This window comes from Pongo pygmaeus, chromosome 9 (assembly GCF_028885625.2).
Source record: "Pongo pygmaeus isolate AG05252 chromosome 9, NHGRI_mPonPyg2-v2.0_pri, whole genome shotgun sequence".
In the NCBI taxonomy this organism is placed as follows: domain Eukaryota; kingdom Metazoa; phylum Chordata; class Mammalia; order Primates; family Hominidae; genus Pongo; species Pongo pygmaeus.
The window spans coordinates 36,266,119-36,286,089 of NC_072382.2; the positions used below are offsets into that span (position 1 = coordinate 36,266,119).

General features: G+C 37.6%; 1 protein-coding gene across 3 annotated transcripts in view; it reads left to right on the plus strand.

The window, feature by feature from the left end:
• The window catches only part of DCDC1 (doublecortin domain containing 1), a 515,544-nt gene that overhangs the window by 281,394 nt on the left and 214,179 nt on the right, over positions 1-19,971 (plus strand). For all 3 annotated transcript variants that reach the window (XM_054441511.2, XM_063671024.1, XM_054441510.2), the window contains one exon: positions 3,123-3,183. In XM_054441511.2, coding sequence (XP_054297486.1) covers positions 3,123-3,183 — 61 coding nt within the window. The remainder of the gene's footprint in view (positions 1-3,122; positions 3,184-19,971) is intronic.

Below are 19,971 nucleotides of genomic sequence, written 5' to 3' on the forward strand. Positions count from 1 at the left end.
GAGAAGATGCTGTAAGTTCAGAAAGTCGAAACTCAAATCAGCATAATTCATCATCAAGGCAGCACCATAATTCAATTAAAAGACAAAATTATGAATTTTACAGATTTGTATGGTTAACATCAGTTTATTAATTGCCAATTGCAGATGTCGTGTACTTTGAAAAATTATCATTTGCCATTTTATTTATCTTGAAGAAATATACTCACATTAATTTATGAAACAGGAGAGATTGCTTGTAAGCAATGAAGCTGCATTGAGTTATAGCCCTTACACATTAAAATGATCTAAATTTTATCACAACCCAACACATTTCCATGAAAGCATTACAGCAATCACTGTTTTTTATTATTTTGAAAAGAGAATACTTCTAAGCTTGGGACTGACAGCTTTAAAGACTAGCAATATTGTTTTTGTTATTTCTTCATTCAGGGTTTTAAATATGAACTTTCTCAGTACCTCAGGAGAATTTGTTATAGTATAAAACTGGTGATTATTTTAATACAGTTGTATAAAAACATTATGATTATATCAATATGTATTAAGTTACTGAGATTGTGTCAAATTATAATTAGTGAGATTAAAATGTTGACTCCATTTTCAGTCTTCCACTTACACAAAATAACTTGCGTTATACTTTTCTGATCTAATTGACATGTTGAGCTTAAGTCAGACGTTCTGGGTTCTGGTTCCTATTTGTATAATAACTAGTGCCGTGATTTTGACCAGCTCACTTCATCTCTCTGCATCTCATTTTATTCATCTATAAAATGAGAACACGACTGGGATAGCCCCTCACTTCCATTCAAATTCTCACAGTCTGGGTTTTTTTTCTTGGATAATCATTATTATCATAACCATCATTTTAGTTCTGGACCCCAAGTCAAAATTTAAAAACCTTATCTTTTCCTTTATTAATTATAAAATAGAAAGATCCTTAGAAAGACCACTTCCCCCAATACCTTCATCACTCCACCTAATGCTGAAGTTGTTTTGAGCAACAATTACATTGTCAAAGCCTTAGAATGGGATCCTTAGCTTACGGGTCAGTTATACCTTGAAAGATATTTTATTTAATATTAAACACTTTTACATAACTGTTAGAACTCTTCTTATTTTTCACATCTCTGCCCGCCTCTGCTCCATTCTCATTTCATTTTCCTTTAATAGTGTCATGTTCCTCTTCTTTTCCCAATTTTGACATCTGAGACTTACCCTTGGCTATTCTCTCTAACCTCCACCTCATTTATTCAATCATCAAATCGTTTCTCCTTTATAATATTTTTGTACAGAAAAAAACAGTTTTCTCTACTTCATACACTTCACTTCTGATATTAGATTTGTTATGTTTTTTTTTTTTTCACATCAAGCAATTCTTCAGTTCTCAGTGGACAACTGCTGTGTGTCCTACAATTCAATTCAGTTCTGCCACTATCTACCAAGAGTTAGCATTAGATCCCACAAGTTAAGGGCTCAGTCCCACAAGACTGCCTCCACTTAAAACACCAGTCACAAGTCCCAGGTTGTCACCTATACTCCTGACCAACCAGCTATATGTCGGGATTCTCATGACCCCCTCGTTGGGTTTGATAATCTGCTGGAATGGCTCACAGAACTCAGAGAAACATTTACTTATGTTTACTAGTTTATTATGAAGGATTTGATAAAGGATACAGATGAACAGTCAGATGAAGAGGTACACAGGGCAAGGTCTGAAAGTGTTCTGAGGACAGGAGCTTCTGTTCCTGTGGAGTTGGGATGCACCACCCTCCTGGCACATGGATGTGTTCACAAACCTAGAAGCTCTCCAAATCCTATATTTTGTTGATTTTTATGGAGGCATGTTTGATTATTAACTCATTCTCCAGCTCCTCCTTCCTCCCGAGAGAAGGCACAAGGACACTGAAAGTTCCAGTATATGAATCATGACTTGGTCTTTCTGGTGACCAGCCCTCATCCAGGGCCTTCCAAGAATCCCCTCATTAGGACAAAAGATGCTCCTATCACTCAAGGAATGTCAAGGGAGTTAGAAGCTCTGTGCCCAGAACCCAGCACAGAGACAACATATTTCTTACTATTTCTGAGTTTAAAGATTTGATTTTTCATTTCTCACTGCCCTCATTATTCGAGTACGTGGTTTCCAAAGTTTGGCTTATTAACCACACACATCCAAATCCCCAGAATTTTATCATTGGAATAACTTGAAACACCTGTTAATGTAAATTTTTTTGGGTGGGGGGGTGGGTCCAGACCTTCAGAATCAAAACCTCTGAGGCTAGGATTCTAGAGACCTACATTGTTATTAAGCACCCATTTCAACATGCCTATGAATTCTTCATATTCTTTTACATAGACTGGATGTAGGCTAAAGACTAATGTGTACTGAACTAGTTTTGGACTGCTGCCTTTACATACTCTGCCCAGATCACATAGCACCTTGCTTTAGAATAGAATAGAGCATTACCTGACACCTCTTATACTCAACCTTTGATGTTTCTGTCAAAACTCAGAGGCAGTAGGAAAAGTCTTGTTTAACATCCTGTTACACTTAATTTAATTCATTTTTGTTTTACCTTTGTAAGATTTCTAAATATTAATGAATACATGATTAGTTAATTTAGGCATAATTAGTTTCATCACATTTTAGTTTTTTCTTACTCAGACTTAGCTGAGAAAATACAATATTCCCTGACAAAATTCTCTAGCTGTTTCAGAATTAGGCGCGTGAGGTTCCTAATTTTACATGGTATCTTTTTTCATACTATCCTCTTAATCTTTATACTTAATTAAGTCTCTTTCTTTGTCTCATAGAGGATCTTTTTTGCAGGCAGAACTTTCCATAATATTCTCATTGATTGTATTTGTTCTCTAAAACTTTTGATCACTGTTGCTACTGGTAACACACACAGGCACATATGTACCCCCCTTAGGATACCAGAGCATTGTAGGAGGGAAATTGGTTGTTTTAGGGAAAGCTTTAGCTGCTGAGATAAAAGTGCAGAATCTTCGGTAGAGTGTGGGCAGTCCTCCTGCCAGGCTATCTGGAAAATGATCATTTTATTTAAAACCTACAAGTGTTTCTGTGGAGAGAAGATGTCAATCTCTAAATTACATTTTTGTTACAGACATATTGGAGACGAATCTCAGAAGTGGGTGTTTGGAACTGATGGTTGCATTTATTCAAAGGTAAGGACTTTATAAGCCACAGCTTTTATGCCTAAGTTTTTCTATTCCCAGATTCTTTTAAAGTGTACTACCTATTGTTTAGAGCAAGAAATGCTTTTTCTGCATATATGACTTCACTCTGTACCTAGAAATTTAGAATTTAACTTAACTCAATACTTTAACTTTTTTTTTTAATTTTAAAACACATTTTCTAAAGTCAAAAATAATTTTTCCTAACTCATTGCTATAATATTACCCAGCATTTTAGGGCATCAGTTTTCTTCTATATTGAAATGAAGAATTTGGTACTTTGGGAAACTACCAATATCTACTATTGTTGACCATGTCTAGACAACCCAGCAATTCCCCTACTAGTCATATGCCAACAAACGGTCATATGCTTACATATATTAAGGAAACAATAAATTAATAAAATGTTAATAGCAATACTAATTCTAGTAGCTTCAGAGTTGTGATTACTTAAGTGGATGTCAGCAGTGGAAGGGATAAATAAATTGTATTATACACTGTGTATTCATTGGAATACTATATGGCAGGGTTGGCGAACGTTTTTCTAAAGAGCCAGACACTGAATATTTTGGAGTTTATGGGCCATATACTCTCTATCTCAACTTCTCCACCTTGCCTTTTTAGTGCAAAACAGCCATAGATAATATGTTAATGGATGGATGTGTCTACATTTCAATAAAACTTTATTTGCAGAAACAGGTCAAGGTCTGTTTTTCATTTCTAAGACTTCAACAGAATGGCCTTTACTGTCTATATTTCTACTAACGTTCTCATCCCAACCACTTGAGTAATCTCTAAGAAGCTTTAGAGTTTCCCAAGGTGGCAGATGAGAGGCTTCTCCAGCATTCCTCACCCACTTGGAAGAAGCAAACCAGTGTGTAGAGATTCACACTGTGAAGTTTTATCCAAGAAGGAAAACAAGCTCAACAGACAAGCAAAAGAAAACTTAGATGCTGGGAAAGAGAAGGTGGTCAGGCAGCCTGCTTGGTGGGGTCTACCTGAAAATGGCAAGTGAATCCCCAATATGGGAGAGGGAGAGTGAGTTCCTCTGTGATCTACCTTCCCCTGGGGAATCCAGGCCACAGAAGAGCACCTTGAGCCTCCCAAGCCCTGGATCTCACACTGGGACACTGTGTGAGAAAGAATGACACTGGAAAGTATATCACCCACTTTCCTAGACATGGACACCAATAAGAGGATCTGAAAACCAATACAGAAATCCGAACATAAATCCAGGATTAATGAGAAATTTATCAAGGACATGTATATCTCCAAACAAACAGCAGTTGGGCATGGTGACTCATACCTGTAATTCTAGCACTTTGGGAGGCCAAGGCAGGATTGCTTGAGCCCAGGAGTTTGAGGCCAGCATGGGCAACATGGCAAGATCCCATCTCTACAAAATTTAAAAATTAGCCAGTCCTGGTGGTGCATGCCTGTGATCCCAGCTACTCAGAAGGCTGAGGTGGGAGGATTGCTTGAGTCCAGGAGGTCAAGGCTGCAGTGAGCTGTGTTCATGCCACTGCACTCCAGCCTGGGTGACAAAGTGAGATCTTGCCTCAAAAAATAAAAATTAAATTAAATTAAGTAAACAGAACATCTGGAAATAAAATTTTAATTGAAAGAATTACAAAACACATTTGAGAGCTGCAACAATAGACTAGATCAAGAAGAAGAAAAAATCTCAGAACTTGAACACAGGTCTTCGGAATTAATCCAGTCAAATAAAAATAAAGAAAAAAAAAAAGAATAAAAAAGAATGAATGAGGCCGGGTGCGGTGGCTCACACCTGTACTCCCAGCACTTTGGGAAACTGAGGCAGGTGGATCACCTGAGGCCAGGGGTTTGAGACCAGCCTGACCAACATGGAGAAACCGTGTCTCTACTAAAAATACAAAATTAGCGGGGCATGGTGGTACATGCCCGTAATCCCAGCTACTGGGGAGGCTGAGGCAGGAGAATCACTTGAACCCGGGAGGCGGAGGTTGTGGTAAGTCAAGATCACACCATTGCACTCCAGCCTAGGCAACAAGAGTGAAACTCCGTCTCAAAAAAAAAAAAAAAAAGAATTAATGGGCCAGGCATGGTGGTTCACACCTGTAATCTGAGCACTTTGAGAGTCCCCCACAGGGGGCTAATGTCTAGAATTTACAGGGAACTCAGCAGCAGCATAAGCCAAAACAGATAACTCCATTAAAAAGTAGGCGAAGGACATGATAGACATTTTTCAAAAGAAGACATACAAATGGCTAACAAAGGTATAAAAAATGCTTAACATCACTAATCATCAGAGAACTGCAAAATTAAAACAAAGTACTTGTTACACTAGTTAGAATGGTTGTTATGAAGAAGACAAAAATAACAGATATTGACTAGGATGCAAAGAAAAGGGATCACTTATACACTCTTGGTGGAAATGTAAATTATTATAGTGCAACCTGTATAGAAAGCAGTATGGAGATATCTCAGAGAACTTAAGATAGAACTACCATTTCATCCAGCAATCCCACTACTAGATATCTACCCAAAGGAAAAGAAATCATTATATCAGCGGGGGAGGAGCCAAGATGGCCGAATAGGAACAGCTCCGGTCTACGGCTCCCAGCGTGAGCGACGCAGAAGACGGGTGATTTCTGCATTTCCATCTGAGGTACCGTGTTCATCTCACTAGGGAGTGCCAGACAGTGGGTGCAGGTCAGTGGGTGAGTGCACCGTGCGCCAGCCGAAGCAGGGGCGAGGCATTGCCTCACTCGGGAAGTGCAAGGGGTCAGGGAGTTCCCTTTCCAGGGGTGACTGATGGCACCTGGAAAATCGGGCCACTCCCACCCGAATACTGTGCTTTTCCGAGGGGCTTAGGAAACGGTGCCCCAGGAGAGTATAGCCAGCACCTGGCTCAGAGGGTCCTACGCCCACCCCATGGAGTCTCGCTGATTGCTAGCACAGCAGTCTGAGATCAAACAGCGAGTCGGCAGCGAGGCTGGGGGAGGGGCGCCCGCCATTGCCCAGGCTCGCTTCGGTAAACAAAGCAGCCTGGAAGCTTGAACTGGGTGGAGCCCACCACAGCTCAAGGAGGCCTGCCTGCCTCTGTAGGCTCCACCTCTGGGGGCAGGGCACAGACAAACAAAAAGACAGCAGTAACCTCTGCAGACTTAAATGTCCCTGTCTGACAGCTTTGAGGAGAGCAGTGGTTCTCCCAGCACGCAGCTGGAGATCTGAGAACGGGCAGACTGCCTCCTCAAGTGGGTCCCTGGCCCCTGACCCCCGAGCAGCCTAACTGGGAGGCACCCCCCAGCAGGGGCAGACTGACACCTCACATGGCCGGCCAGGTACTCCAACAGACCTGCAGCTGAGGGTCCTGTCTGTTAGAAGGAAAACTAACAGAAAGGACATCCACACCAAAAACCCATCTGTACATCACCATCATCAAAGACCAAAAGTAGATAAAACCACAAAGATGGGGAAAAAACAGAGCAGAAAAACTGGAAACTCTAAAAAGCAGAGTGCCTCTCCTCCTCCAAAGGAACGCAGTTCCTCACCAGCAACGGAACAAAGCTGGACGGAGAATGACTTTGATGAGGTGAGAGAAGAAGGCTTCAGACGATCAAATTACTCCGAGCTACGGGAGGATATTCAAACCAAAGGCAAAGAAGTTGAAAACTTTGAAAAAAATTTAGAAGAATGTATAACTAGAATAACCAATACAGAGAAGTGCTTAAAGGAGCTGATGGAGCTGAAAACCAAGGCTCGAGAACTACGTGAAGAATGCAGAAGCCTCAGGAGTCGATGCGATCAAATGGAAGAAAGGGTATCAGCCCTGGAAGATGAAATGAATGAAATGAAGCAAGAAGGGAAGTTTACAGAAAAAAGAATAAAAAGAAATGAGCAAAGCCTCCAAGAAATGTGGGACTGTGTGAAAAGACCAAATCTACATCTGATTGGTGTACCTGAAAGTGACGGGGAGAATGGAAACAAGTTGGAAAACACTCTGCTGGATATTATCCAGGAGAACTTCCCCAATCTAGCAAGGCAGGCCAACATTCAGATTCAGGAAATACAGAGAACGCCACAAAGATACTCCTCGAGAAGAGCAACTCCAAGACACATAATTGTCAGATTCACCAAAGTTGAAATGAAGGAAAAAATGTTAAGGGCAGCCAGAGAGAAAGGTCAGGTTACCCTCAAAGGGAAGCCCATCAGACTAACAGTGGATCTTTCGGCAGAAACCCTACAAGCCAGAAGAGAGTGGGGGCCAATATTCAACATTCTTAAAGGAAAGAATTTTCAACCCAGAATTTCATATCCAGCCAAACTAAGCTTCATAAGTGAAGGAGAAATAAAATACTTCACAGACAAGCAAATGCTGAGAGATTTTGTCACCACCAGGCCTGTCCTAAAAGAGCTCCTGAAGGAAGCACTAAACATGGAAAGGCACAACCGGTACCAGCCACTGCAAAATCATGCCAAAATGTAAAGACCATCGAGACTAGGAAGAGACTGCATCAACTAACGAGCAAAATAACCAGCTAACATCATAATGACAGGATCAAGTTCACACATAACAATATTAACTTTAAATGTAAATGGACTAAATGCTCCAATTAAAAGACACAGACTGGCAAATTGGATAAAGACTCAAGACCCATCAGTGTGCTCTATTCAGGAAACTCATCTCACGTGCAGAGACACACATAGGCTCAAAATAAAAGGATGGAGGAAGATCTACCAAGCAAATGGAAAACAAAAAAAGGCAGGGGTTGCAATCCTAGTCTCTGATAAAACAGACTTTAAACCAACAAAGATCAAAAGAGACAAAGAAGGCCATTACATAATGGTAAAGGGATTAATTCAACAAGAAGAACTAACTATCCTAAATATATATGCACCCAATACAGGAGCACCCAGATTCATAAAGCAAGTCCTGAGTGACCTACAAAGAGACTTAGACTCCCACACATTAATAATGGGAGACTTTAACACCCCACTGTCAACATTAGACAGATCAATGAGACAGAAAGTCAACAAGGATACCCAGGAATTGAACTCAGCTCTGCACCAAGGGGACCTAATAGACATCTACGGAACTCTCCACCCCAAATCAACAGAATATACATTTTTTTCAGCACCACACCACACCTATTCCAAAATTGACCACACACTTGGAAGTAAAGCTCTCCTCAATAAATGTAAAAGAACAGAAATTATAACAAACTATCTCTCAGATCACAGTGCAATCAAGCTAGAACTCAGGATTAAGAATCTCACTCAAAACCGCTCAACTACGTGGAAACTGAACAACCTGCTCCTGAATGACTACTGGGTACATAACGAAATGAAGGCAGAAATAAAGATGTTCTTTGAAACCAATGAGAACCAAGACACAACATACCAGAATCTCTGGGATGCATTCAAAGCAGTGTGTAGAGGGAAATTTATAGCACTAAATGCCCACAAGAGAAAGCAGGAAAGATCCAAAATTGACACCCTAACATCACAATTAAAAGAACTAGAAAAGCAAGAGCAAACACATTCAAAAGCTAGCAGAAGGCAAGAAATAACTAAAATCAGAGCAGAACTGAAGGAAATAGGGACACAAAAAACCCTTCAAAAAATAAATGAATCCAGGAGCTGGTTTTCTGAAAGGATCAACAAAATTGATAGACCACTAGCAAGATTAATAAAGAAAAAAAGAGAGAAGAATCAAATAGATGCAATAAAAAATGATAAAGGGGATATCACCACCAATCCCACAGAAATACAAACTACCATCAGAGAATATTACAAACACCTCTACACAAATAAACTAGAAAATCTAGAAGAAATGGATAAATTCCTCAACACATACACTCTCCCAAGACTAAACCAGGAAGAAGTTGAATCTCTGAATAGACCAATAACAGGAGCTGAAATTGTGGCAATAATCAATAGCTTACCAATCAAAAAAAGTCCAGAACCAGATGGGTTCACAGCCGAATTCTACCAGAGGTACAAGGAGGAGCTGGTACCATTCCTTCTGAAACTATTCCAATCAATAGAAAAAGAGGGAATCCTCCCTAACTCATTTTATGAGGCCAGCATCATCCTGATACCAAAGCCGGGCAGAGACACAACCAAAAAAGAGAATTTTAGACCAATATCCTTGATGAACATTGATGCAAAAATCCTCAATAAAATACTGGCAAAGAGAATCCAGCAGCACATCAAAAAGCTTATCCACCATGATCAAGTGGGCTTCATCCCTGGGATGCAAGGCTGGTTGAATATATGCAAATCAATAAATGTAATCCAGCATATAAACAGAACCAAAGACAAAAACCACATGATTATCTCAATAGATGCAGAAAAGGCCTTTGACAAAATTCAACAACCATTCATGCTAAAAACTCTCAATAAATTATGTAATGATGGGACATATCTCAAAATAATAAGAGCTATCTATGACAAACCCACAGCCAATATCGTACTGAACGGGCAAAAACTGGAAGACTTCCCTTTGAAAACTGGCACAAGACAGGGATGCCCTCTCTCACCACTTCTATTCAACATAGTGTTGGAAGTTCTGGCCAGGGCAATTAGGCAGGAGAAGGAAATAAAGGGCATTCAATTAGGGAAAGAGGAAGTCAAATTGTCCCTGTTTGCAGATGACATGATTGTATATCTAGAAAACCCCATTGTCTCAGCCCAAAATCTCCTTAAGCTGATAAGCAACTTCAGCAAAGTCTCAGGATACAAAATCAATGTACAAAAATCACAAGCATTCTTATACACTAATAACAGACAAACAGAGAGCCAAATCATGAGTGAACTCCCATTCACAATTGCTTCAAAGAGAATAAAATACCTAGGAATCCAACTTACAAGGGACGTGAAGGACCTCTTCAAGGAGAACTACGAACCACTGCTCAAGGAAATAAAAGAGGATACAAACAAATGGAAGAATATTCCATGCTCATGGGTAGGAAGAATCAATATCGTGAAAATGGCCATCCTTCCCAAGGTAATTTACAGATTCAATGCCATCCCCATCAAGCTACCAATGACTTTCTTCACAGAATTGGAAAAAACTACTTTAAAGTTCATATGGAACCAAAAAAGAGCCCGCATCGCCAAGTCAATCCTAAGCAAAAAGAACAAAGCTGGAGGCATCACACTACCTGACTTCAAACTATACTACAAGGCTACAGTAACCAAAACAGCATGGTACTGGTACCAAAACAGAGATATAGATCAATGGAACAGAACAGAGCCCTCAGAAATAACGCCGCATATCTACAACTATCTGACCTTTGACAAACCTGAGAAAAACAAGCAATGGGGAAAGGATTCCCTATTTAATAAATGGTGCTGGGAAAACTGGCTAGCCATATGTAGAAAGCTGAAACTGGATCCCTTCCTTACACCTTATACAAAAATCAATTCATGATGGATTAAAGACTTAAATGTTAGACCTAAAACCATAAAAACCCTAGAAGAAAACCTAGGCATTACCATTCAGGACATAGGCATGGGCAATGACTTCATGTCTAAAACACCAAAAGCAATGGCAACAAAAGCCAAAATTGACAAATGGGATCCAATTAAACTAAAGAGCTTCTGCACAGCAAAGGAAACTACCATCAGAGTGAACAGGCAACCTACAAAATGGGAGAAAATTTTCGCAACCTACTCATCTGACAAAGGGCTAATATCCAGAATCTACAATGAACTCAAACAAATTTACAAGAAAAAAACAAACAACCCCATCAAAAAGTGGGCGAAGGACATGAACAGACACTTCTCAAAAGAAGACATTTATGCAGCCAAAAAACACATGAAAAAATGCTTACCATCACTGGCCATCAGCAAAATGCAAATCAAAACCACAATGAGATACCATCTCACACCAGTTAGAATGGCAATCATTAAAAAGTCAGGAAACAACAGGTACTGGAGAGGATGTGGAGAAATAGGAACACTTTTACACTGTTGGTGGGACTGTAAACTAGTTCAACCCTTATGGAAGTCAGTGTGGCAATTCCTCAGGGATCTAGAACTAGAAATTCCATTCGACCCAGCCATCCCATTACTGGGTATATACCCAAAGAACTATAAATCATGCTGCTATAAAGACACATGCACACGTATGTTTATTGCGGCATTATTCACAATAGCAAAGACTTGGAACCAACCCAAATGTCCAACAATGATAGACTGGATTAAGAAAATGTGGCATATATACACCATGGAATACTATGCAGCCATAAAAAATGATGAGTTCATGTCCTTTGTAGGGACATGGATGAAATTGGAAATCATCATTCTCAGTAAACTATTGCAAGAACAAAAAACCAAACACCGCATATTCTCACTCATAGGTGGGAATTGAACAATGAGAACACATGGACACAGGAAGGGGAACATCACACTTCGGGGACTGTTGTGGGGTGGAGGGAGTGGGGAGGGATAGCATTGGGAGATATACCTAATGCTAGATGACGAGTTAGTGGGTGCAGCGCACCAGCATGGCACATGTATACATATGTAACTTACCTGCACGTTGAGCACATGTACCATAAAACCTAAAGTATAATAATAATAATAAAAATAAAAAATAAAAAAAGAAATCATTATATCAAAAAGATACATGCACTCATATGTTTATCATAGTACTATTCACAATAGCAAAGATATGGAATCAACCTAAGGTTCTATCAGTGAACAAATAGATAAGAAAATGTGGTATATATACACAGTGGAATATTATTCAGCTGTTAAAAAGAATGAAATAATATATTTTGCTGCAACATGGATGGAACTGACAGAGACCATTAAGTGATACAACTCAGAAAAAGAAAGACAAAACCCATATGTTCTCACTTATAGGTGGAAGCTAAATAATGTGTACACATGGACATAGAGTGTAGAATGATAGATATTGGAGACTCAGAAGGGTGGGAGGATGGATAATGAGAAATTACTTAATGGATGCAATATATATAATTCAAGTGATGGATGCACTAAAAGCCCAGACTTCACCGCTATGCAACATAGCCGTGTAACAAAATTGCACTTGTGCTTCTTAAATGTATAAAAATAATAGTAATTATAAAAAAGATTTAGGCTCTGTCTACAGCTCTTCACTTCAGAGTCATCACCAGAATCACCCTTTATGATCCATTCATGGTAATATAGGCTTTGTCTATCCTGCTCTTTCAAACTCTCACAGCCTCTGTTCATTACCCAGTTCCAAAGCTGCTTGCACATTTTTAACTATCTGTTATAACAACACCCTACTTCTGGGTACCAATTAGTCTCATTTGTGCTGCTGTAACAAAATACCACAAACTGGGTCATTTATAAACAATAGAAATTTATTTCTCACGCTTCTGAGTGCTGGGGAGTCTAAGACCAAAATGCCGATAAGTTTGGTGTCTGGTGAGGGCTACTGTCTGCCTTATTGCTACATCCTCTGAAGGGGACAAATGCCGTATTCTCACATGGTAGAAGGGACAGACAGGATTGAACAAACTCCCTTGGGCCTTTCTATAAAGGCCCTAATTCTATCCATGAGAGCTCTGCCGTATGACTCAATCACTTTGTAAAGGCCCTACCTCTTAATACTATCACATTGGCAATTAAGTTTCAACATATGAATTTTGGGGGACACATTCAGACCATAGCAAATGACTTTTGTGTGGAGGGTCACCAGCTAAGAACCTCCCTATGAACAGCTTCCTGTAACTCCAAAGTCAGTTTACAGTGAATACTACTGGTGCCACCCCTCAGTGACTTCTTCGACGTCCAGTGAGACATGGCTGTGCCCTCTCTGATGTGAACTGGATCTGAGCCATGAGTCAGGCATCTTTCTATACCTTCCATTTCCCCTATACCTGCCATTCTTATATTCTTTAGTGTTCTCTTTAACTATTACTAGCCACTCCAATCCCCTGTTACTAATTGTTTATGTTCAACTTTCCCTCTTTGATTACTATGTAGTTTGTATCTCCTTACTGGACCCTGACTGATAAGCATAGTAATTTTATTTTTTTACTGTTCTAGAATTACATCACGACTTGCATCATTTTAGAAATTTAGAGTTTGATACAATTTAAATGTAAAAATGTGTTATAATAACATTTCCTTCCCTGAATAGTTATTTGTTGGTACACCAGCTAAAATTTCACCCCATTTATTAACCCAACCCAAACTATTCACCTTTAGTTCTGTTCATAGAAGGGAATTTGACACATCAATGAAATGTCAAAACTTTTTAAGAATTACCTTTCCTAACTTTGCTCAAGATTTCACTCCAACTTTCCTTTTATTCATCCCTCATGCCATTTATAATCTTTACCATATTCCTGAGCCAGAGTGAGCCTCTAGGTAGATGAAGAAGGAGTCTTGTACTTCTTGGTAAAAATAAAAAGTAGAATTTTTAGACAATACCAAAATATCTCTCCAGATGTTTGGCTTGTGCCTGCACGTAATTATGAAACATAGCTGAACACGGTTGACTCATATTACCCATGAACATAATTCCATCTTATCTAAATCTCACTCTTTCCATCAACAGACATAGAAGAGCAGAATCAAGTTTTAAGTGTACTTTCTCATTTTTTTCCCCAAATTTAGGTGCCTACATATCCACTGCTGCTCAGCTACTCATTTTACCTTTCTTTTTCTCTCATTTTACAATTTTTAAATTGTTCCTAACAACACTATTGCTGATTATCAAATGATGCATACTTTTTTGCTTCAAACACAAATTATTTTCAAGAAGGTTTTGTTTCTAAAACTTAATTCCCAAACACAATCACTGATATTTTTACAATAGCTACTCTAAATTCCCAAAGCAAAACTATTTATTAATGAGGCATTTCGTTCTTTTAGAGGTTTAGAAATTTTGATTAGCTCTAAATTTAGTCATATTCAAAACTATTTCCATCTAGTTAAGGATAAAATGGAGTATAATTTGATAATTATTTGCAGCTGGATCATAAATGGAGCTCATGTTATTTATTTTTTAAAAAGGCAGAATTACTGCTTTAGGATATTAATAACTAATCTTGGCTCCAACACTTATTAGCTGTGTGGCCTTAGACAAGTCATTTAACCTTTTTAAGCTTCAAATTCTTCCTCTGGAAAATGGAGCTATTAATACTAGCATTTTAAGTATTTGGCACAGATCCTGGCCTTTAACAGCAAATTGATAATTTGTAGCTAATAATGATAATAATAATGAACAAGCTTAAATACATTTATTGCATTTTGTTGTATTGTTTTTACTTGGATAAGTCTTTTGTCTCATTTGTTTTTAAAGTTAACTATTCCTCTATTCCTTTACAAAACATTAGTAAAACTATATCACCTTCTTTATACAATTCATACTTTCAGCTAAATTAAAGATTTAAATGTGGAACCATAAAATAGAAGAAAACATGGATTAAATATCTAAGCCAGTGTAATAGTGAGTAGACATCTTCATAAGTACATCTTCATAAGTGTGCAAACAAAGGGAGAATCCATACAGGGAAAAACTAATGACTTGAGTATATAAAAATGTAAAAACTCCTAAATCTAAAATAATTAAGCAAAAACAAATAGAAGAATATGAAAAATGGGGAAAATCTTTGCAACATAAACATCAGAGAATGCGATAATACTCAATATATAATAAACCTTATATAGGCATAGAAAATGATATGCACTTCAATACAAAAATGGGCAAAGGACATTAAAAGGATATAAATGACAAGAGAAAAATTACAAGAGCCAAACTAAATAAAAATTTCAGCCTCACTAGATATAAAATAACTGTAAAACAATGAGATGGTATTTTCTTCCCTTTAACATTAGGAAGATGTAAAACTAGGAATATCCAATGCTGATAAAGATACAAGAAAACTAACACACTTATTTTATGTATCAGTTATCTATTGCTTTATTTTTTAATTGTGTAACCAATTACTTCAAAGCATAGTAACTTAAAACAGCAAATACTTATTATTTCATAGTTTTGGTAGGCCAGGAACCTGGAGTGACTTACCTGGGTAGTTCTAACTCAAAGTTACTTATGAGACTAACTCAGGTTGCAAACATCTGAGGCTTGACCAAGGCTGGAAGATCTACTTCTAAGCATACTTACTTGCTGTAGCCCAGAGGCATTAGTTCCTTTGCCATGTGGGCCTGCACAACATGAGCTAGACAAAAGAGTGAGAGAGAACAAAAGAACAAAATAGAAGCTGAAGTGCCCCTTATAACCTCATCTCGGAAGTGGCATCCACCACTTCTGCCAAATTCTTTGGATGACATAGTGGAAGAGGAAGTGCCCAAAAGGTAGGATCATCATGTGGCTGAATACTCTGCTAGCCATTACAGAAGCAAAGACCACAAGTATAACAACAACAAAAATGCAGTAATGGGCTTTGCTTCTTGGAGTTGACAGTATGGGAGGGGCTACACAAAGGTATGAATACAAGGAAGCAGGGAACTTTGGGGACCATCAAAGAGGTTGGCACAATATTCCTGCAGGTCAGTTTGACAACATTTATCAAAATCCTTACAAAAATGCATATTCCTTATGACTCAGAAATTTCACTTATAGCAACTTACTCGAAGAAATTAATCAATAGTTTGCACCAAAATGTATCTTAAGGATGTCCATTATACTACTATTTAGAATGGTGAATATTGGAAACAGGTTAAGAAATCAACAATGAGATTGTACGAATATATTGTGGCATGTCTTTATTATGACTACCAAATGTTGGCATCACAAATAATGGAGAATAATTTATGATGATGAAGAAAAATCATAATGTTGTTAATTGAGAAAAATCGGGTAAGAAAACAATATTTTATTTATTACATGTATTTACATTGTACATAAACATGTATAGAGACAGAAATGGAAGTTTATATGTGAAATGGGTGGTGGAAGTATGGATAATTATTTTCTTCGGTTTTTACTACATTTTCTAAGTTTTCTATAAAAAGCATGTATAATAATAAGAAAAAAGAGACCCTCTTCAAAAACATGCCTGATCATTGTATTGACCAAGAGTAGGTAGAGTATCTGGAGTTTAAAATTCCAGGTGAATTCTGCAGACTTGCCTGCCATACTTCCCTTGAGGACATAAGCACTCCTGTGGAGGTCCAAAGTTAGGTGAAACATAGCCTTTCTAACAGACATGAAGGGAACACCTTGGGAGTGATGGAGATGATCCATCTCCTCCATTTATGGGAAAAAAATCTCATAAATGGATGGGGTTCTGTTTAGCAACAGAGAGTTACAGTTGCATCCTGAGAGTGAATTTGGTAAATGTGAAATTCCGATCATGTTCTTACACAATCTTTAGTGGGAAAACTTCTCTGTTATGGAAGTTGAACTTACCCAAGGTCACAAAGCCAGTAAATAGCATAGCTGGAATTTAAAACCAGGATAGGACTGTAGGTTGTTAACCAGTATGTGCTATTTGAAGTTGTTAAAATGGGAATTATGTGATTAGAGATGCGCTTTGTTAAAATTTATCTTCTGGTGGTAAAAAATAGGTTAGAATGTGAAGAATGCATTATCAGCCAAAGAGCTGATGGACTTGGAAAATAATGAGGGCTTAAGATATTAGAGATCCGTTTAGGTTGATGCACTGGTGAAGTTGAAGGGAAGAAAAGTTGAAAGGAGAAAAAGTTGAAAGATTAGGTTGTTGACTTCCTAGAAGAAAAATTTGAGTTTCAGATTTTGGAGGAAGGAGTTGTCTGTATTGGTGGTCTGATGACTGAACCTGTGGGTGCCTCGTTGGAGGTCAAGATCACCTGGTCTTAGAGTAGATAACACTGAATAACTGTGGTATTAAAGTGTTAGACTAGATATTACCTGGGAAAGGAATGGTTTAGGATGACTTCAAAGGGAAAATTCCAGGACAATTTGTAAATGTCTCCAAATGCATGATGGGAGGATGAATAATAGCTCTGGTCACTTTGTGTTATTTATATATGTCTGCCACCTTTGCCAAACTTTCACCTCCAGGAAGCAAAGCCCATTACTGCATTTTTGTCATTGTTGTGCTTTTGGTCTTTGCTTCTGCAGTGTCTAGCAGAATGTTCAGCCACATCATGGCCCTACCTTTTGGGCACTTCCTCTTCCATTTTACTGGATATATTATATATTGAAGTTTCCCATATTCTGTGTACATCTTCTTTCTAGTATTAGGGGAATGTACCTCAGAAATGAACTTACATAAAATGTCTTTACTTCTATTAGAGGATGAAGCTACCATAACATGAAGCTACCATAAAAATATAAGGGATTTACAATTGCCAGAATTTGAGCCATGCTGCTGTCACTTATGGTCTTGGAATGTGTCTGCCGTTTGTTTTCTGCTGTTTGTTTTGCTTTTTATAAGTCGATTCTTTTCATGTTCTGATACTGTGGAACATATTTGGTATTGTTTTCTCTCATATTGAAAACATAGTGGTCTTTTGTTGCTGAATTTGGGCTTTGATGTTTTTAATAGAACCAATATGAAATAATCTGCTTCTCCATTACCCATCACATTCTTTTCAGTTGAATTGTCTTGAATGTACTTAAGACAATAAGAACTGACATAAGAAAACAAAAAGTAACATCATGCAATAAAGATGAATAAGATTAAAGGTAAAATGAAAACCCTAATTTTTTTTGGATTAAACTTCTTTTTGCTAATGTTTTGGATTAGCTTAGTGATTCAAAAATCTCTTTCCAAAATTATCTGAGTAGTATGTGCAATAATATCACTATTTTCAATTTTCTAAAGTATTAATTTTTATAATAATAATATGTGATAAAAATTAATATTAGAAAAAATACATTAATGGGCCAGGCGCGGTGGCTCATGCCTGTAATCCCAGCACTTTGGGAGGCCGAGGTGGGCAGATCACAAGGTCAGGAGATCGAGACCATCCTGGCTAACACGGTGAAACCCCGTCTCTACTAAAAATATAAAAAATTAGCCAGGTGTGGTGGTACATGCCTGTAGTCCCAGCTACTCGGGAGGCTGAGGCAGGAGAATGGCATGAAGCCAGGAGGCGGAGCTTGCAGTGAGCCGAGATTGCGCCACTGCACTCCAGCCTAGGCTACAGAGTGAGACTCCATCTCAAAAAAAAAAAAAAAATACATTAATGAGAAGTAAAGTCTCTTCTTCTCAAACTTCATTCCCATTTCCCAGAGTTATTCACTAACAGCATGCTTTTTGTATATTCCCAAAAATTATTATGCATATATTTGCATGTGTAAAATGGTTCTCATTTAAATAATAAAAGGGATACATGTTAGTTTTGAAAAAAATTTTCAATAATTCAGAACTGAATACAATGATAAGCAAAAGTACCTCTTGAACCTATTCCTCCAATATTATTATTGATAGTGTATCATTCTTGATTAGAGACACATACCCACCCCCACACAAAACTATACATATTACTTTGTGATATACTTTTTCCCACTTGATAAGATATGTTTGTGGCCATCTTTTCATACTGACATCCACATCTATGCTGTCTTTTAAAATTTTCCTGGTGATGCACATTTAGGCAAATATGAGCAATGCTGCAATAGACATCTTTGTAATATGTATATGTTTGTTAAGTCAAAGGGAATACACATTTAAAATTTTACACATTTACTGCTTATGGTGATAGATATTCCAGTCACACTGATTTGATCATTATACATTGTATACAGGTATCAAAATATCAACAGGTGCCCCTAAAATATGTACAACTAATATATGTCAGGACATAAAAAGAAAAATAATTACATAGTTAATACACTCATTGATTAATTCAACAAAGATTTGTTTTATTATGCTTTTAATTTGCATAAAATAATATCTTCTTGACATTTTCTGGATCCCTTTTCTTTTCTTTTTCTTTGCTGGTTTAAAGCTATACTTTATATACTGTCTTAATTGAAAAATTTCTTACATTAAAATAGATTTCTTGAATATAATTCACATACCATATAATTCACCTATTTTTAGATGTTTAATGTTTTCCAGTATATTCACAGATTTGTGCATCCATCACCACAATCTAATTTTAAAACATTTTAGTTCTCCCTAAAAGACATCTTGGATTTCACATCTATTCCTCCGCCTCTGTCTGCCCCACTCCCCAGCCTTTATAGATTTGCCCATTCTGGACATTTCATATAAATGGACTCATATAATATGTGGCCTACTGTGATTGATTTTTTTCACTTAGTATAATGTTTTCTGAGTTAATTCACGTTGTAGCATGCTTTAGTAATTCATTTCTTTTTGTTGCCAAATAATATTCCATTGTATAGAAACATCACATTTTTAATACATTTATCAGTTAATGGCATTTTATTTGTTTCCACTATTTTGGCTACTATGAATAATGCTGCTATGAACATTGGTATGGAATTTTTTGTGTGTATGTATGTTTTCATTTTTCATAGGTATATAACTAGGAGTGGAATTGCTGGGCCGTATGAAAAGTCCACATTTAACATTTTGAGGACGAGCCAAGCTATTTCCCCTTCATATTCTTGCCAACTCTTGTTATTCTCTGTCATTTTGGTTTTGTTATTCTTTGTCATCCTAGTGGGTAAAAAGTATTACCTTATTGAGGTTTTGATTTGTATTTTTCTGATCACTAGTGATGTTGAATATCTTTTCTTAGCAAATTGTTTATCTTCTTTGGAGAAATGTCTACTAGATCCTTTGCTTATATTTTCATTGGGTTATTTGTCTTTTCATTAGTGAGTGTAAGAGTTCTTTATGTATTCCAGATACACATCCC